At 42.9% G+C, this 17,767-nt stretch overlaps 1 protein-coding gene across 1 annotated transcript in view; it reads right to left on the bottom strand.

Annotated features, from left to right (window-relative positions):
* ENTREP1 (endosomal transmembrane epsin interactor 1) overlaps positions 1-16,660 on the bottom strand; it is a 30,933-nt gene extending 14,273 nt beyond the window's left edge. The window contains 7 exon segments of the mRNA XM_052776587.1: positions 665-777; positions 897-1,004; positions 1,766-1,891; positions 3,080-3,190; positions 13,219-13,275; positions 15,854-16,017; positions 16,375-16,660. Of these exon segments, the coding sequence (XP_052632547.1) occupies positions 665-777; positions 897-1,004; positions 1,766-1,891; positions 3,080-3,190; positions 13,219-13,275; positions 15,854-16,017; positions 16,375-16,660 (965 nt within the window).
* Positions 16,661-17,767: the final 1,107 nt, after the last annotated feature.

The following is a 17,767-nucleotide window of genomic DNA, read 5'->3' as shown; positions in this document are numbered from 1 at the left end:
TTGTAGAAATAAATTAAAAATAAAGGGGGGGGAAGGGGAAGAGATTACAGTGACTTGTGACTATCCTCCTTTTCTTTCTGATACATGAGCTCATCCTCCCACTTTCACTCTCACAACTCCTCCATCCTGCAGCTGCCACTGCAGAGAAGCCCAGCAGTAACACCAGGTGCAAACCCTGCCTGACCACTCACACCCAAGCACTGAGATAAGGGTAGTGATCATCTGGCCTGGCAGTACAATCAAAACATACCCTTCAGTCAGCACTAATTGCCAAAGAGGGAGAAGGGGATCACTCCAGCAGGACGGTCTGCGGTGTGGGGCTCTCTCGCACAAGCCTTGCCAAGAGGTTGCGCCTGGCTTTCTGTCACTGCCCTGACCTGCTCCTGACAGCGTGGTACAAGTGTTCAGCCACGTCAAGTTGCGGTATTTCTCTTACCCAGAAACAGTTCCTGCAGAATCTAAAGTGAAAACCACAAAATTATAAACCTCGACCACACTGTATTTACTCTGCCTCCTAACTCAACAGTTTTTTCCCCTAAAGTCACCAATCTTTTTCAGTTAATAACAGAGAAAATGGTCTTAAAAAAAAAAAAAAAGAAAAAAAAAGAGATTATGCAGTGTTTCCAAAGTCACTAAAAGAAAGCAGTAGAGTGTAGAGGTTTACCTGCAAGTCGTTCGTGGAGTACAAGGATAAAAAGTTGCAAAATAGGGCGGAGGTGTCACAGGTGGATCATCAGGATCCAAAACGTGACCTTGGTCTTCAACCTGAGATTCATCCTAATCAAATGAAACTTCTGTTAAAAACCTTCTGAGATATAAAAAATTGCTGAACTGTGTAATTTAGTAATACTGTTAGTACCACTGTTTATAGCAGGCAATGCCTTGCACTCACTTACAGGGCAGGATCTTCCTGTTGCAAAAACGAGTAAGTAACACAGGGCAGCTGCTATCAAGCAAACTGTGGTGGTGACAGCATTCAAGGCACAAAGAGCAAAGAGAACTTTCTGAAAAACATGAAAATTATGGAAATAAAAAAATTTAATAAAGGTATTTGTAAATGTCAAAATAATAATAATAATAATAAACTAAAACAAAAACAAACACAGAAAACACAAGGATGACCATGACAATTACTTAGAAACATATGTGATGAAGTCTTCAGGACAGGTAATCTCCAAGACTGGAGTAATTGTTTTGCCCTATTGTGTGTCCTGACAGAGAGATCCAGAAGGATTTAATACTCCTCAGATGTGATTTATAGTCCATGTCACTATCAACTATTCATCCAAGAATTATAACCTTCCTCTTAACTTTTCTGTGGGAAAACCACATGTAAGATAATCACCATTAAAGGAATGTTAAAGCACTTTTATATTTGAAGATGATGCTGTTTAGAGGTTGTATTTTAGCAGTTTGTAAGCCAAGAAAGGCTGAGAAGATCAAAAGACCAGTGAAGGCATCAGATCATTAGCTAAAATTTATACAATATTACACCATGCAATCTTGTCTGAATTCAGCAGTAGTTTTGGTTGCATAAAACACCGGAAGGACAAGAACTGCATATTGAATCAGCAATGCACTGGTCAAAACCCAGAGGTGATAAAAAAAACCTGTTACAGAACCATAAAGAGCTTCTGACCAGTGTGGAAGACCAGAAAAATAACAGAATTTTTCACAGCAAACACAGCAGTCACCTCAGCACTGCACTGTTGCACAAGTGTGGACATTATCAAAGCAGTCATGTTAAGCAGCGTGCACAGCATACCTTGAGAAAAAAGTGAGCGGCACTGCACGGCCTCAGATGGTATAGCTTCAGCGCAGTCTCTTCTATACATTCAGTGACATTGAAATCTTCACAGCAGTAACAAACCCTCTTTTCACCTATATCCACCTTTAAAAGCACAAAACTCCACTTTTTAATTTATTAGCTGTTTTATGCAACATTTTTACCTGCATAATATAGAGCCTATATGTTAAACTATACCTCTGACCACAAAGCAGACTGGAAATACAGGCTCGTAAAATGAAATTTGTACAGTTTGCTATGCCAATGATTCATACATTATAAAGCTATATTATGCATACTTCCTATTTGAAAGGAAGCATTACTGATAAGCTCAAGACATTAACCCTTAAACTCCTTCAAGCCTTTACGCACAATCATCTTTATCACCAAGTGACCCTGTATCCTTCAATTTCAATTATTCCACAGTTTCTAGTTCATAAATAGATATTCTTCTACTTCTTATGACAGCCATTTGAGAAAAATCTTTTGTGTTCAGTCCTTTCTTGTGCAGATTGCTTCTTCCTCAAGTAGAAGTGTTCTGAAAAGCTAGTATGACTTGATTTACCTTAATTTTTTCCTCACAGTTCTTCCTGTGAGGTATCAACACAAATTGTCCTCACCAGGTGAGGCAAACCAGGAAAAATAATCTCACCCACAGATTATACTGACTGAACTTTTTGTAGGTAGCTCACGGGTACCCACAGAGGTCCTTTTCAACAGTTTATCTTTGTCACATTACTATAAAAATCCTTTATGCTAGTTCTTAAATGACTATGATGTTAAAATCAGTGTATAATGCTGGCAAGAGGGATTTTCTAAAGATATAATTGGGATTCCCTCCTACATGGCCCCACAAAATTGTCTAGAAAGCCTTACACCAAATCAACTGTGTCTTCAGACCCTGAAGACAGAGGCCAGCTCTCAATGTAGTAAACCAAAACCACTTCTGGACTAAGTAGGCTCTTCTAATGAAGAGTAAAACCTTTCAAAACATATCCATTTGGGGGCTTCAGCTTTAGGAACTGAGCACCTTACGAAGACTCCAACTCAAATGAACCAAGTTTAGGTTTAGTGTTTAGGAACACAGACGATAAAAATCCTGTTGTGGATTTCAGTGAGTGTCTTCACAATTTGAACTGAATCAAGGCCTGAAACAGAGAGTTTTCTTTGTTCTCCCACCACGCTGTAGCTGCGTTACTTGCATCTCTACATTAGCACATGCTGTGATCCCAGCACAGCAAGCTTACGTGGCACGCCATGAAGAAATACATGTAAATCAGTATGTCTGCTCACCAAATCGCATTTGGGTACACTGGACACAAACCGAATGCCTTGACAGCTTAATACAAATCCAGCCAGGTTCAGCAGAACAGAGATGATAGACAGCAGACTAAATAGGTTAGCCTGGAACAGTAAAACAAAGTTAACAGCAGTGAGAACAGGATCATGAACCTGACTCAAGCAACCTATAGCAGTGCAAATCCCACTCCCAAACTGAAGCTGGGAATGACACTCCCCTTATTTTTAAAACTCCGTGTGACTTCAGTGCCCCAGGGTCTTATCTTAACCCAGTAGATGGTTCCTCCAAACACCTTTATCTTCTCTCTCTCTCTTTATTCTGCACTAGTTGTGCAGTAATAAAATATATGCAACTATTGAAAAGTACAGGCAGCTAAAGGTTTTTCTGGAGCTCAAAGTATGATTTGCAAGCTGTCCGACTTCCACTATACGTTATATCCTTCCACAGAGTTTACCTCTCAACACATTTAGATCAGTAAGAAACCTGAAGAGGAAACATCTTAAGACTACATTCATTCTGCACAGAATTTCCGAAGCTATTTATGAAAAATATTTGTCCCAGTACAGTGAGGACAGAGACACTTAAGGGACTTTGGTTATATGATTTTATCCTGGCTGGCTTTTATCCTCCTGGCTACTAAAACCAGAACACCTCCATTCACAAACTGGACAACATCTTCAGTTTTATAAACCATCTGTAAGACCAGCAATGGCAGGAGTAATAGAGTACTTCAAAAAGGACAAGCAGAAGCAGTGGATAAAATGAAGTCCTACTTTCACATATGCCCTTACGATCTGCAATCTGTGCTTACATGAGACTTGGGATATGAATTTTAAACACGTGTAAGAACTTTTCCTGTCCCAATTCATACATACAAAATTTTTCTGTACTTCAGGAGAGAGTACTATGGGTAAGACTACTACTTCAGAGACAAATAACAGATTCCTCTCCTGACATGTTTAAATTTTAAGCGCTCAATCCTACAAACCAAGTATTAGGTCTTTAATGTCCAAAACAATCCGTGTTAAGAACAATCTGCTCACTCAGATTCTTTTGTATCAAAATGGCCTAAATTAAAAATCCAGGAGATGACAAAAACCTGAGGAAGAGAAGGAAGTCATCAGGGACACAGGATCAGTTCTCCTCCAGATAGCTTTGCAGCAGATCCAGCAACAAGGACTTCCTAAACATGCACAAAGATGGCAATTGCTTTCCAAATCAATTTAGCTGACATACTATGGCAACCTACCTAGGAAGCTGGACCAAAATTAAACCAGAGCTGTTGCACAAATTATGATCCTGTTTACTGAGGTTCAGGGAAAAAATAATCACCCCTGAATGGACAAGAGCCAAAGAGCACTACTGGGCAAGCTCATTCCTTAAATTACAACATCTCATTACTAGTAGGCTTTACAGAAGCTTGACCGTAACATTATCACAGAAGGTAGGTTTTAAAAACCTACTAATTAAAGTAGCTATTAGTACTTCTCTGAAGAGGATTGGGACTATTTTGTGTTCGACGTACTGAGAACAATCAATATTAAGAGGAACAGTATTTTCTCCCAGTTTTATAAATATCATAAAACCACAGATAAGAGGTCTTTAATGTTAGTAAGCCCTTCGAGTGCAGTTGTTTTTCTGTACAAACACAGAATTTAACCATTTTTTTAAAACTAACTCCTTGCTCAGCACTCAAATGAACCAATACCATTTCTTATGCTTTTATCTAGATTATGTCAGATACCCTTTTGATTAAAACTACTTTGAGAAAAAGAAAATTGGTAGACACAGTTATTTCGTACAAAGAAAGCTTTTCATCTGTGTTCAACACAGGGCACTGTCAACTAGAAATTAGTCGGTTTTGTAAGTGAAATAGAAGCTGTTTCAACATAAAACACCTTTATAGTACAAATCTCAAGAAACAATATTGAGGAAAACAAGAAGTACATTTGTCCTTTTTCAAATGATGAAAAAATGGAGGTCCTGAACAAAGAAGTTACTTGGCCAAAGTAATAAGTCAAGAAAGATTTAAAAAAAAAAGGGGGGGGGGGGGGAGGGGGACCAATGACAAATTCACATATAAGTTTTCTTGTTTGGTACAGAACCTGCAATAGAAACAATCCAGTATACAGCTAATACAGCTATATAAACAGTTATATATAAAATCCAGACTCCTAATGTAATGGTCTACAAAATCTTGAATAAAAATCACACAGATTTTTTCTAAAGAAACCTGTTAAAATCAAAGAAGAAAAAGGAAGGAAAGGAACATTATTATAAACATGTAAAATAAGGATGATAATTTCTACATTTATGTTCTAATAAATTCTACCATACAAAATGTAATCTTGATCTGTTTTTTATTATACGTATAGTCTATTTTTGACTGCATAACCTAATATTCAGCCAATCCCACTGAAGAGGTGAAAGATAAAAATTATTCTTCTACATACAATCTAAACCACTACTATGATCTGAAACATAACCACAACATTTGCTACTACATATGCCATAGTGTACAAGAGAATATATTGTACTTTAGTGTTGAGAGAAAAAAATGCTTTGTCTTTCTGCTCCATCACTGGTCAGCATTTTCACAGCATCACTGAGGTTGGAAGGGACCTCTTGAGACCATCTAGTCCAATACCCTGCTCAAGCAGGGTCATCTACAGCAGGCTGCTGAAGACCACGTCCAGTTGGTTTTGATCACTACTCCTCTGGGTAACCTACACCGGTTTTTGACCATCCTTACAGTAAAAAAGTTGTCTTTTGTGTTCAGATGGAATTTCCTATATTTTCAGTTGTGCCCATAACCTCTTGTCCTGTCAGCAGGCACTACTGAGAAAGGTCTAGCTCCCTCTTCTTCATTCCCTCCCATCAGCTATGGAGGTGGAGAAGGTCCCCCCTGAGTCTTCCCTTCTCCAGGCTGAGCAGTCCCAGCTTTCTCAGCCTCTCCTCAGAGGAGAGATGTTCCAGTGCTTTCATCATCTTTGTGGCCCTTCACTGGACTTGCTCCAGTGTGTCCAGATTTCTCTTGCACTGGGGAGCCCAGAACTGGACCCAGCACTCCAGGTCTGGCCTCACCAGTGCAAGGAGAAGGGAAGGATCACCTCCCTCCACCTGCTCGCAAGTCTCTGCCTAATGCAGCCCGGGACACCATCAGCCTTCTTTGCCACACGAGCACTTTGCGGTCTCATGATCAGCTTGCTCTTCACCAGGATCCCCAGGCTCTCTGCAGAGCTGCTTTCCAGCTAGTTGTTCCCCAGTGTGTACTCGTGCCTGGGGTCATTTCTCTGCACGGGTAGGACTTTGCATTTCCCCTTGTTGAACTTCATGAGATTTCTCTCAGCCCGTTTCTCCAGCCTGTCCAGGTCCCTCCGAATAGCAACATTTGGTATATTGGCCATTCCTCCCAGTTTTATATCACCTGCGAACTTGTCGAGAGCGCACTCGGTCCCATTGTACAGATCATTCATTAGGATATTAAGCAGTATTGGCCCCAGTATCCACACCCAGGCCACAACACTGCTGGCTGGCCTCTGGCTGGGCTTTGTGCCACTGATCACAACCCTCTGGACCTGGTTGTTCAGCCAGTTTTCAATCCACCTCACAGTCCACCTATCTAACATGTACTCTGTCAGCTTATTTTATAAGCTATATTCTCCTGCAGATGCAAATTTAAACACCTTCTCCATCACTACTCAGCTACAAGTAAAAACAGGTGTTCTAGTTTATGCCAATGAAAGAAGATCCCACCCACAGGTAAACCAGGAGAAAAGTACTCCTCAACTTAGAATAAACAGGCAAAGGCAAACGTGCTATTTTAAAAGCCAAACCAGAGGTAACTAGTCTTAACTGCAGTGACAAAAATGAAACCAACTCAAATTATGGCTTCAGTTTGGCTCACAGCCCTCATCTTCCAAGCATTAGCTACACATGGACTGTGAACAGATGCAGAAAGTCTTGAACATTTACATGAATTAAACTATAGGAAAGCAAAGTGTATTCTAATGTTAGACACAGTATTTGCTAATGTCTTGCACAGATGATCTCTTCCAGGTAAAAAATCATCATGCACTTTGAGGACTCCACAGCAGCATAAACTTGCATGATAAGGTTCTGACCCTATCATTCATTCTGCATGGGTAGACTGCTTGTTGTCCGGCTGCTGTTGCCATTGAAGCTAACATCTAATGCCGGAGAGGAATTGCTTTCACTTCAATATGCACACACACGACTGATGTCTAAGCAGGCACTCAAAAATAATGAACGAAAAACATTTGCACCACAATCGTCAACTCTTACATCTGTTTACATCCTACATATATACTTTATGAATATCTTTCTAGGAAAAGGCAAGTCAATGTATTAATTTTCCATATACACAGCAGCAATAGCAATAATTAAGAAATAATTATGGGACCTTACTAATTTTCTATCAGTCGTGAGAGCTATTTATTGTACCATATGGAGACCTGTCAACAAAAAAAGCCACAGAGAAGTAAAATACAGACTAATTAATTTAATAAAAAAGTCACATGCTTCAAATGCAGCATTAAAACACCCCATATGAATGAGAGAAAAGCTTTTTCAGCATAAAAATAGGTTATTGAAAAAAATCAGAAGAGACCTGACTTTGACCTGATAATAAAGGCTAAAAGCCTTTCTAAAGGCTTTTCACAGTCCTACAAATAAAAGCATATTTCTTTTTATTTGTTTAGACTGACTGTAAAACCTTTGTATGAATACCATTTATTAACTTAATGGTGGAGACCTCCATGTGAGCCAAGATGTTAACATCAAGCTATTTTACCTCTAAAATCCAGACAAACAGGCAGTACTACAGTAATTCTCACCAAAGTCAAATGACTTTGCTTAATTTGAAGCACATGGATAGGAAGAGATCTTGGGGCGGGGGGGGGTAGGGTCATGATATGCAGCTTCTCTTCACAGTGCTTTATATTGCTACTAGCAAGGCTAAAATTTAAGAACGTCACTTCACTAGCACCAGAACTAAGTATTTTGGTCTAAACTTTATATTTTGGTTAAATCTATACAAATTAGTCGAGGTGCAGATATCAAGAAGGCAGTAGCTAGCCCTAAAAATCTTTATTTTAAAGCTGCTGGGACATATTTTTCTTCTGATAAAAATTTTCAATTAAATAAAAGGTTTACTACATATTTATTCTTCAAAAATTTTCAAGGTTTTAAATTAATACTTGAATTCCATAACCTTTTCTGTTTTCCAATGAAGATCTGTAAATCTTTGTCATAAATCCAAAAATATTAACACTTCTGAATTAAAAAAAAAGATGTTTCTAACAAAAGTTTCAAATCCTTATGTCACCACACTGTAAAACATGAGAAATATCCAGACTGAATTGACTCATGCTGAACATGCGACTTGGACTTTTCTGAGTCAAACCCCACAAACCTTTACATGAAAACTGACGACGTGTATGAAGACACAAGCTGGCACACTAGCTAACAGTGGAACCATAAAGCCAGAATCGCATTCACCCAGCCAGCATCTGCTCTGTTATTTTCTTGATCCCATGCATCTGCATGTACCGAACCACTCCCCAGCACTTGCACTTGCCGCAGTTACACTCTTACCCAGCGTAACAGCCTGGTGTCTTCCTGCATGCTTGCACTCCTGTCATGTTTCGTGCGATCACAGCTAAATCTTCTGTTTAGCAGCAGAACCCAAGCACCAAGCAGCCACCAGAGATATGCTTAACTTGAAGTCATTGTTACAATTGGTGGAAAAAAAAAAAAACCAACCCACAACCAGAAAGCCTCCTAAAAACCACACTCTACAGGATTGCAACTAATTTGTGCATGACTGGAAAGGAAAGGATGCTTCACTGGCAGCATGCTTCTGCATTCAGCAAAGCACGTATGGCTCCAGGCAACACCTGCAAATACAACATAAACTCACAGTGCGTGGGGTAGTCCAAACCAGTATACCAGTAAGGACAGAGGCTAATATAGCAAGCATGGCCTATCAAAGATGCGAATTGCATTCAGTGCACATGCAATCAAATGAACAATGCAAAATTGATATACCTTCTGAAAGAAGTTAGGTTCCTTTAGTTAAAAATAAGATTTAAAGCCCTATGAAAGGAAGGAGTTTAGGAGCAGAGGTGGAAGGAACCAGCTTCTATACAAGTAGAGAGTAATATTGAGCCCAGAATGCTTGAGACTCAATACCCAAACAATATGGGCCGGGGGGGGCGAGTTTCCCTTTCCCCATTAAATACATTCAGAGAGGCATGCCCAGGAGCTTCTTCTCTGGAAGAAAAATCAGCTTCTGAGCCTAAGTGTTACAAGCTGACTTCCAAAGCTGACTGACAACTGATACCCTGTTGAACGGAACAAGTCTCAGACATCTCAAAGCCTGATTCCTGAGCCAAGACTTCTCAGCAGCTGTACTGATGAAGGCCAAGCCTCCCCTGCAAGAATGTCCTTCAAAAGATATAATTTGATTTTGCCTTGCAAGACCCTGTCTCTGGGACCTGTTATTTGCCTAGTATCTTCCCATGCTGCAAAACAGCCAGGGTGGCAAAACCCAACAAATGTGGCTCTCAAGACCTGTTAGCAAATAAAATTTTCACAGCCACCCCTCTTCAAGACTGGTTTCCTCTCACAGGTGGTGCAAGTAAAGGTCCCCTACAGCTGTAACTAATGGGTTTCCCTTCCTTTCTGCCCTCTGGGGGAAAAACATGAGCAGCCCTCTCTGCCTTCAGCACTGCAGCCCATCCCTAGCTCTTTTCTCATGACATCGCAGCGCTGCACTTTCTCCAAGTGCCAGCAGCACCAGAGCCTTGCTGTCACGGGGAAAAAAACAGTTGGGTTGTTTTTCCTCATGACCAGGCCTCGGACTGAAGTGGCGGCCATAGGGCAGGCTGACCGTTCTCAAAGAAACGAACCCAGGCAGTGAGAAATCATCACCTAAAGGGGGAAGATGGAAAGAAACGTTTTATGACTCCAGATACCACCCATTTACTGTAAGGGCTAGACTGCTGCCATGCAAAGGAGCTGGCAGGCAAACGGGTGTACTGCAGCAAGTTTCAGAGAGAAAATCCTGAACCCTGAAATCCTGAATCAGAGTAGCAAACAGGTTTCTTTTAGAAAGAACTAGTATTTTTAAAGGGGGCAAAGATAAATGTGAATTGCATTATAAAATTCCTTAAGTGCCACAAACTGACAATCAAAAATAAGAATAAGATAATACAGGAACCCACAAGAAACAGCATTACCATGTCCTTAAGCATAAACCCTACCACAAACGGCTCTGAGGACCAGCACCTGCTCATGGACAAATGGACAAATTCTCATCAATCACTGTAATTCTGTTCAAGACCCAGCTCTGGGAAGGAGAGAGGGCTAAATGATGGAGGTCAACCATCTACCCTTAACTACAGGGTACTACAGCTGAGAGCTTTTAGTACACACAATGATAAATCAAAATCTAGATAGAATTATCCAACTTGGCCTGAAAACAAAGCAATTTGGGGGGGTTAGATGCATATAAAGAATTCTGGGGGCATTTGCACAATGTGAAGAAATTATGAAACTGAGTGACTGAAAAGAGCTCTGCATAAAAAGAAAGATGAGAAGAGGCCCTTCCTTATGAACAGGACAGCACTTCTAGATTGAGACATAACTATATATGAAAAAGAATAACGACCACTTAATCCCACAAACTTTAACTGTTGAGCACAGTCCAAAGTCTCTGCATAAAGATAACTAAATGCTGACATAAGCTGCTGCAACATAAAACATGGTAATTGATATCACTCCTCAGATTTCTGGCATGGCTCTAGCACAGGTACCTAACATGCTAACTATTTGGGTTCAATAGCAATCTTAGAAAGCCACCTTCATGTGCAATCAATCCCTTCCACAAAGCTCACTTGCTGCATAAAGGCATTTCTAGACCTAGCACCTGCTTGAGTTAAGGGCTGTCAGGGAGACAGCTGTGCATCTCTGCTTCCTTCACAGCAGGGAGGTGGCTCTGGCCAGGCAAGGGGAAAAGGAATTCAGTCCAAAAGTCAGTACAGAGGAATCCATTAGAAATGTATTTACAAGAAATAAGTGCAAAGGGTCTTGCATAAGGAGAAAAAAGGGGAGGGCAGTCACAGCTGGAAAAGGGATATGTTTTAGCTCCGCATACATTTTATAGTTTCAGTTGTGAATGTCATAACTCTTAAGCCATGGCTGTCTAAGGAGTCTCATTGCTTAGGTATTTAGGAAACTTGCTTTTACAACTCATACAAGTCCTCATAACTCCCAAGAGAAAATATTATTAGAGCGTAAATATATTGGAAATATAGTCCAAAATTAATATGCTCACAGAAACTAACAATCTGTCCTTGACAGACTATAGCTAGTTCAATGCATTATATCCTTAGCCTCACAAAATGTTTAATGCTGATTTCCTTTTTTGCACAGAGAACAGAATAGAATATTTCAGTTGGAAGGGACCTACAACAACCATCCAGTCCAACTGCCTGAACACTTCAGGGCTGACCAAAAGCTAAAGTATATTATTAAAAGCGTTGTCCAAATGCCTCTTAAACACTGACAGCCATGGGCACCAACCACCTCTCTAGGAAGCCTGTTCCGGTGTTTGACCACCCTCTCAGTAAAGAAATGTTTCCCTATGTCAAGTCTGATCTAATCTGGCTTTCAAAAATCAGATCTCTATAAAATACACATGCAAATAAGAAAAAAAAATACAGGTTCATAGAATCACATAGTCACAGAATAACTGTGGCTGCAAGGGAGCTCAGGAAGACTCTAGTGTATCCTCCTGCTCAAAGCAGGGTCAGCTATGAGATCATAGCAGGCTGCTCAGGGCTTTAATTGGTCTTATCTCAAAAACTTCCCCCTCCACTGCACAACATCCCTGGGCAATCTGCTCCAGCACTTGACTGTCCTAAAGACAATCTGATATAAATGAAAGAAGATCAGGAAGAGTTTTGTGCTTTATTATTTAAATAAAACTAGGAAAGGCCCATAAAGTTTATGCAAAGGGAAATATGAAAGAGTGAAAGAGCAACAACAGACAAAAGGAAACTACAGCAATAACATGCTATAGAAACAGCACAGAACATAGGCAATATTGAAACAGGGAGGACTGCACAAGTCTCAGGCATTTTGAGACAGATGGCATTTACATTTATTTTCATGAAAATAGGGTCCTTCCAGATCGGGAGCCTCAGACACCAAGCTCCTCTTTCTACCCACAGAACTGGTAAAAAACTTGCTTTGCTCTGCCTGTGCTAACCAATGCACGACTGAGAAACAGCAATTCATCCCCAGCTCATACATCTGATCACTCCTCACTGATGACCATGTGGATCCCAAAGAAGTGCTGCATGAAAATAAAACAACTGCTTTGGCCCAGAAAAGGTCTTCAGAAGTGACAGCAAGGCAAAAAAAAAACCAACAAAAAAAACCCTGAACAACCCAAACAAAAACCCACTTCAAAACCTTTTTTTCAAATCCAAACTCTGAGACATTGAAAGCCACACAGCTTCAGATTTCACTTACAAACAGAAACAGCTTACACACCCCACACATCAATTTACTTCTCTCAGAGCAATGTAATGTCAACTGTATTTGAAACAGTGGCGCTGGATACTTAGGGTAAGACAGCAATACTTAGGTTAGCTCTCAAACCTGCCATCAGACACTAAAACACGACAACCAAGCTAAGCTTTAAAACCAACTCCCCTGTTTAAGCTTAAGCAGCAGTGCCTCAGAGAGCTAAATTATTTATACTAAACCAGCACTTTCTTACACCTACACAAACACAAAAAGTGTTCTGTAAACAACATCAACAGTTCCTCCAGACATGGTCCACTCTTGCCCTTAATAAGGACTCTATCCACGCAGGAAAGAATACAGCCTTTCACAGGCTTTGAGTCCTCTTTCAATAATTATGATTCTACAGTTTAAAAAAGGAGATTCAACAATATATTCTATCTTTTCAAGAAGAAAGAAGTGTTTGGGTTTTGTGGGTGGGGGTTTGGGGGTTTTTTTCTTGTTTTTTTACCAATTACTATTAAATCAGGATCATCTTCTGATAATTGCCTTACAACAAGTTTTAATCCATACTTACCAAAAGCACTAAGGGCTTCTTCCATGTCAGTAAGCCTAGGATTCCAGATATGATTACCTAAAACATCAAAAAAACATAGCATCACCAAGAAGTGAATAACTGTTCACAAAATGCCATTTACATGGTATTTAGCACTGCTCTGGTGAAAGGTACTTTGCAACACTACAACAATGCTGGGAAGATAGGAAGTGCACTTTAAAGTAGAGACTAAGAGCCTGTGCTGATGTCGTTATTCACTCCTAAGAGCATCCTGTGAAATAACACAACCAAATTTTAATCTGCTGTTTTCTTATTTTTTCCTCCCAGAAAATGTGTATGGGGACAAGAATTTATGCCAGCAACTCCGACCTCAACAACTGCCTAAAAAATTATTTTCAGCCAACGGAGTACTAGTTTTCTAGCAACGTGGCTAAGCAAATCTAAAAACTGGCTATTTCTTCTCCACCTTTCTTCACCGCTCCATCACTTCATTAAGTGCCTGCTTCTTCCCGTGTGCTGACTCCGGCCCTCTTCTGACCGTTTCGGGGAACTAACTCCCAGAGCATGAACCCTGCCAGAAACACCGAAGAGCACCAAAACTACCTTCCTGAGCTAACTTGCTATTTAGTCGCCTGAATGCCAGTATCAGCACGAGGAAGGAAGAGAAAGTAAAAGTACTCATTCGACCAAACTTGCTGAATCACAGAACCGAACCCTATGAGTCTTTACCTTAGAAGGCAAAACAATTCAGGAAGGAGAAAGCATTGCTGTAGAACTGAAGCAAATAGCATACCCAAATACTCTCTCACAGTAAGGATGGGAACCCCACAAAGAAAGGCAAATCGTTTTTTTAGCAGGTCCCGCAAATAAGCAGGTATACTTTTAATTGGTGGAACTTTGTGACTCAGCCAGTTCAGACCAAACTCCTACCCTAAAAAGAAACAAGACGACTAGAAAACAGGAAGTTGCCCACTGGCATTTTTAATAAATCCCTTCTGTAACTTCATTCACTTGACATGATCAATCTGATCTAGCGTAATGTGCATATAAGACTTGGCCAAAAGACCTAATGATATCATCACTGGTGTAGCAAAACCACATACATAACTCTGCAGTTTCATAACAAATTATTTTTTGAATTCTCTGAGTGCAAAATAGTCATACGACTTTATAACAAAGCACACCAATACTTAGGTGAATTGCTGTTTTGCCTTAAGGACAACAAGACTTATTTCATTGTGTTTGTTAGAGCTTTAAGATACATGAAAATAAAGTCTTTCTCAGAGTCTTGCTGATCTGCACTTAAGCAGTGCATCATAATTAGCATGTTGCACCTAAAAATGAAAAAAAACCAGACACATCCGCAATTCCAGCTTTTAATTGCCTCTACCTTTCTAGGTTGCTTCGGGGCTAAAATTTTCACTCATGCAGTTGTACCTGAAAAGCATTTTTGGTAACTTCTCCAACTGAATATATTATTATTTCAGAGCTAGCATTAAAACCATAAACGACCTTCTTCATTATTAAAGAGATGGAATACTTCAATTTTACACGTGCAATTTTAGAACATTTTAAAAGCATAAGCATGGTTCTGTGTGCAGGGTTCAAAGAAAGTCTGTAGCTTACATACATCTAAACTTGTTTTAATCTAGGGTAAGCAAAAAAAAAAAAGATGAAAGATCACAAGAAAGATACCAAACATACACATTTGAACGGTCTGGGTTCCCTTCCTGCCCCCCCCCCCCCCAAAGGCTGGCTATACTTTCAGGGATGAGCATTGCATTATATACATGAATAGGAACTACTTGATCCCCAAACCACAGATCACAGAGCACATTTCCACAGGTGGTGAACAACACTGGAAACATAATTTAAACGTTTCCAGTGAAACATTTGGGATAGGCTGACGCTGTTCGCATCAGCGGCAGGGAGAGAGCATGCCAGCCACAGAACATGACTCGCTTATTGCTCGAGGGCCCACAGACTGGGCACAATCTATCTGACTATCTCTCCTACTCGTATTAACTTCTGCTTACTGCTGCCTAGCTTCTGCAATACAAACTATCACATACTCTGTATTTATAAAGGCGCAGTTTAAAGCAGGGCCCAACAGGAGATGGAACAACTTCTCTTGCTGCGCTTGAGAAAACTGTCATAAGCCCATCCACTTTTTTTCCCAGGAACGTTGCCGTTTTCTCTCTCTCTCACTAGAGTAACGGCATGCAATGCACAAAAGCAACGCACAGCATCCACACACACCACGACTTGTAGAACATCCCGTTTCTGACTGCATATGATAATTGAGTCCGGTTTTTTCAGGCTAAAACGCACACCAGGAAACAACCCCCCGATCTAGCTGTCTCTAGGTTTGTTACCCAGTTGGGGTCCATGCTGTCACCCGGCTAAAGCTGTTAGCAAATGCGCAACTGCTTATTATTCCCAAGCAAGAGAAAGCTCGCTCTCTGCTTCCACAGAAGCGGCAGCAAACGTTTGCCGGTGGCAGTCCGCAGCTCTGCCTCGGAGTTCCCGCGTACCCCGCGCCCAACGCGAGCGCTGCCCGCCCGGCCGGCGGCTTTCCCAGCACAGGCTCCGTGCCGGCCCGGACGGGCGGCGGGTCGGCCGGCGCCCGGGTTGCGGGTCGCCGGCAGTGACTTACCCAGAAGCCGACCCAGATGGAACAGGCGTTCTTCACCTGCGAGGCGGTGGTCAGCCACACCGCCCCGAAGTTCAGCACCACCAGGCAGCCGCCCAGGATGACCTGCAGGAGCCCCAGCAAGACCAGCCGCCGGACTGGCACCAGCTCGGCGCCCAGGTTCAGCACTTCGGGGCACAGGCAGCGGTGTTGCGGCGAGTCGCGGGGACAGGGGAGAGAGCGGAGGGGCGGCAGCGGCGAGGAGGCGGCGGCGGAGGGCGAGCCCGCGGCCGCCGCCGCCGCCGCTTCCGACGCCGGCCGGGGTAGCGGGGCGAGATCCGTGGCGGGGCAGCAGGGGCCCGGCTGCCCCGCCGGCGTGAACGTGGGAGGGGGAAGGGGGGGCGGCGGCGGCGGCGGCAGGGGCAGCGGCTCTCGGCGGGTGGGCGCCGGAGCCGGGCGGGTCGGGCCGGGCGGGGACGGCCCGTCGCCGCCCCTGTGCCAGCTCTCCCGGGCGCCGAAACGCCGCGGCGCTGCCCGCGCCTCGCCTTCCCTCTCCGCCGGCGGGGACGCCGTCGCGCCGTACCTGGCCGTAGCCTCCCGCTCCACCTCGGGGCAAGCGGCCGGCCGGCCGCCCCGCCGCGCCTCGGGTCCGGCAGACATGCTGGCCTGCCCGCCCGCGACCCTGCCAGGCGATGCCGGAGCTACCTCCGCCGCCAGCATCCAGCCCGCCGCAAGGTGCCTGGCCTGACCGCCGACTCCCGCCCTGCGGAGGGAGTCCCCGGCGGCAGAGCCACCCCTCCCGCCCCGCCCCGGCCCGTTCCGTTCCGGCATGGGTGTCCCTGCTGCTGCTACATGGGACCGTTGTGTACTAGTCCCGGTGGGTTTTTCCACTCCCCGTGCTAACGTCTCCCCACCCCAACTCCCTTGCCCCTTCTCCTTTGGCCACTGTCGTTACCGAGCAGTAAGCTTGAAGTTCTAAAATAACTCTTCCTGGGGGGAAGGTGGGGGAAGACACTGGTTTTCATTTCTCGTGGTTGGCTCCCTTCCCGACAACAGGAGGTGGTTGGGCAGACAGGACGATGCCTGTGCGTGGATGTGCATCTGTGCCGGTGCGCACGCACGATCCCGTGTTGTCCGAGCGAAGAGAAGGGCAGAGAAATCTCTTTACCTAGCAGAGTTCCGTTTGTTACCTTTTTTCCTCCCTGACGTTTTCCCTGGGAAAAGCTCGCCGTGACCATGGTCTGTCCTTCTCTTCCACTTGACGAGCTCCAAGGAAGGAGGCCCGGGAATTTACTTCGGCCATGCATGCTGCTCCCTCCAGCTCAGTCAAAGCAATTTTACACCTGTTGGGCTTGTCTGGATGTGACTTTAAAAAATAGAGAATCTCAGATATGAAAAATAGAGCTTTTAGTACTATAGGAAGATAAGCTGTGTTAAAGGTGTCTTTGGCACAGATGACAACACTCGCTCCTCTGCGGGGAAAGGTGCAGAGCCATCACTCGGGAAAGGATTTTGAAACTGTGTTACAATAGCACATCAGGTCTTATACAAAGAAAGGAAAAGATTCATCATCAGAGATGATGCTTTTGGAGTTACATCCTTTGTGCATCTCTGTTGATTTTCTACCTGAAGATTCAGGATTTAAAGCATGCCTTACCAAGAAAAAAATCACCTGCCACCCTGGACCACCATCTTGCAATCAAGCCCTCACAAATCAATCTTTATGCCAGGGTTTATGGAGCAGGGTTTGGAGCAATAGATTTTAACAGCTGAGACTGCATAAGAGGGCTGCCCAAGTGCTACTGCCCTCGTATATCACTGTATGCCCTTTCCAGGCTTTAACTCAGCCATTAATTTGTAAACAAGTAACTTTAACCATATGTGTGAGACTGAAGACTACCGTACACATACTAACTTACATGACACTTTCTATGATTT

Source organism: Harpia harpyja, chromosome Z (genome assembly GCF_026419915.1).
Source record: "Harpia harpyja isolate bHarHar1 chromosome Z, bHarHar1 primary haplotype, whole genome shotgun sequence".
Taxonomy (NCBI): Eukaryota; Metazoa; Chordata; class Aves; order Accipitriformes; family Accipitridae; genus Harpia; species Harpia harpyja.
Note: the sequence above shows the minus strand (reverse complement) of the source record. Positions and strands in the feature narration are given on the sequence as shown.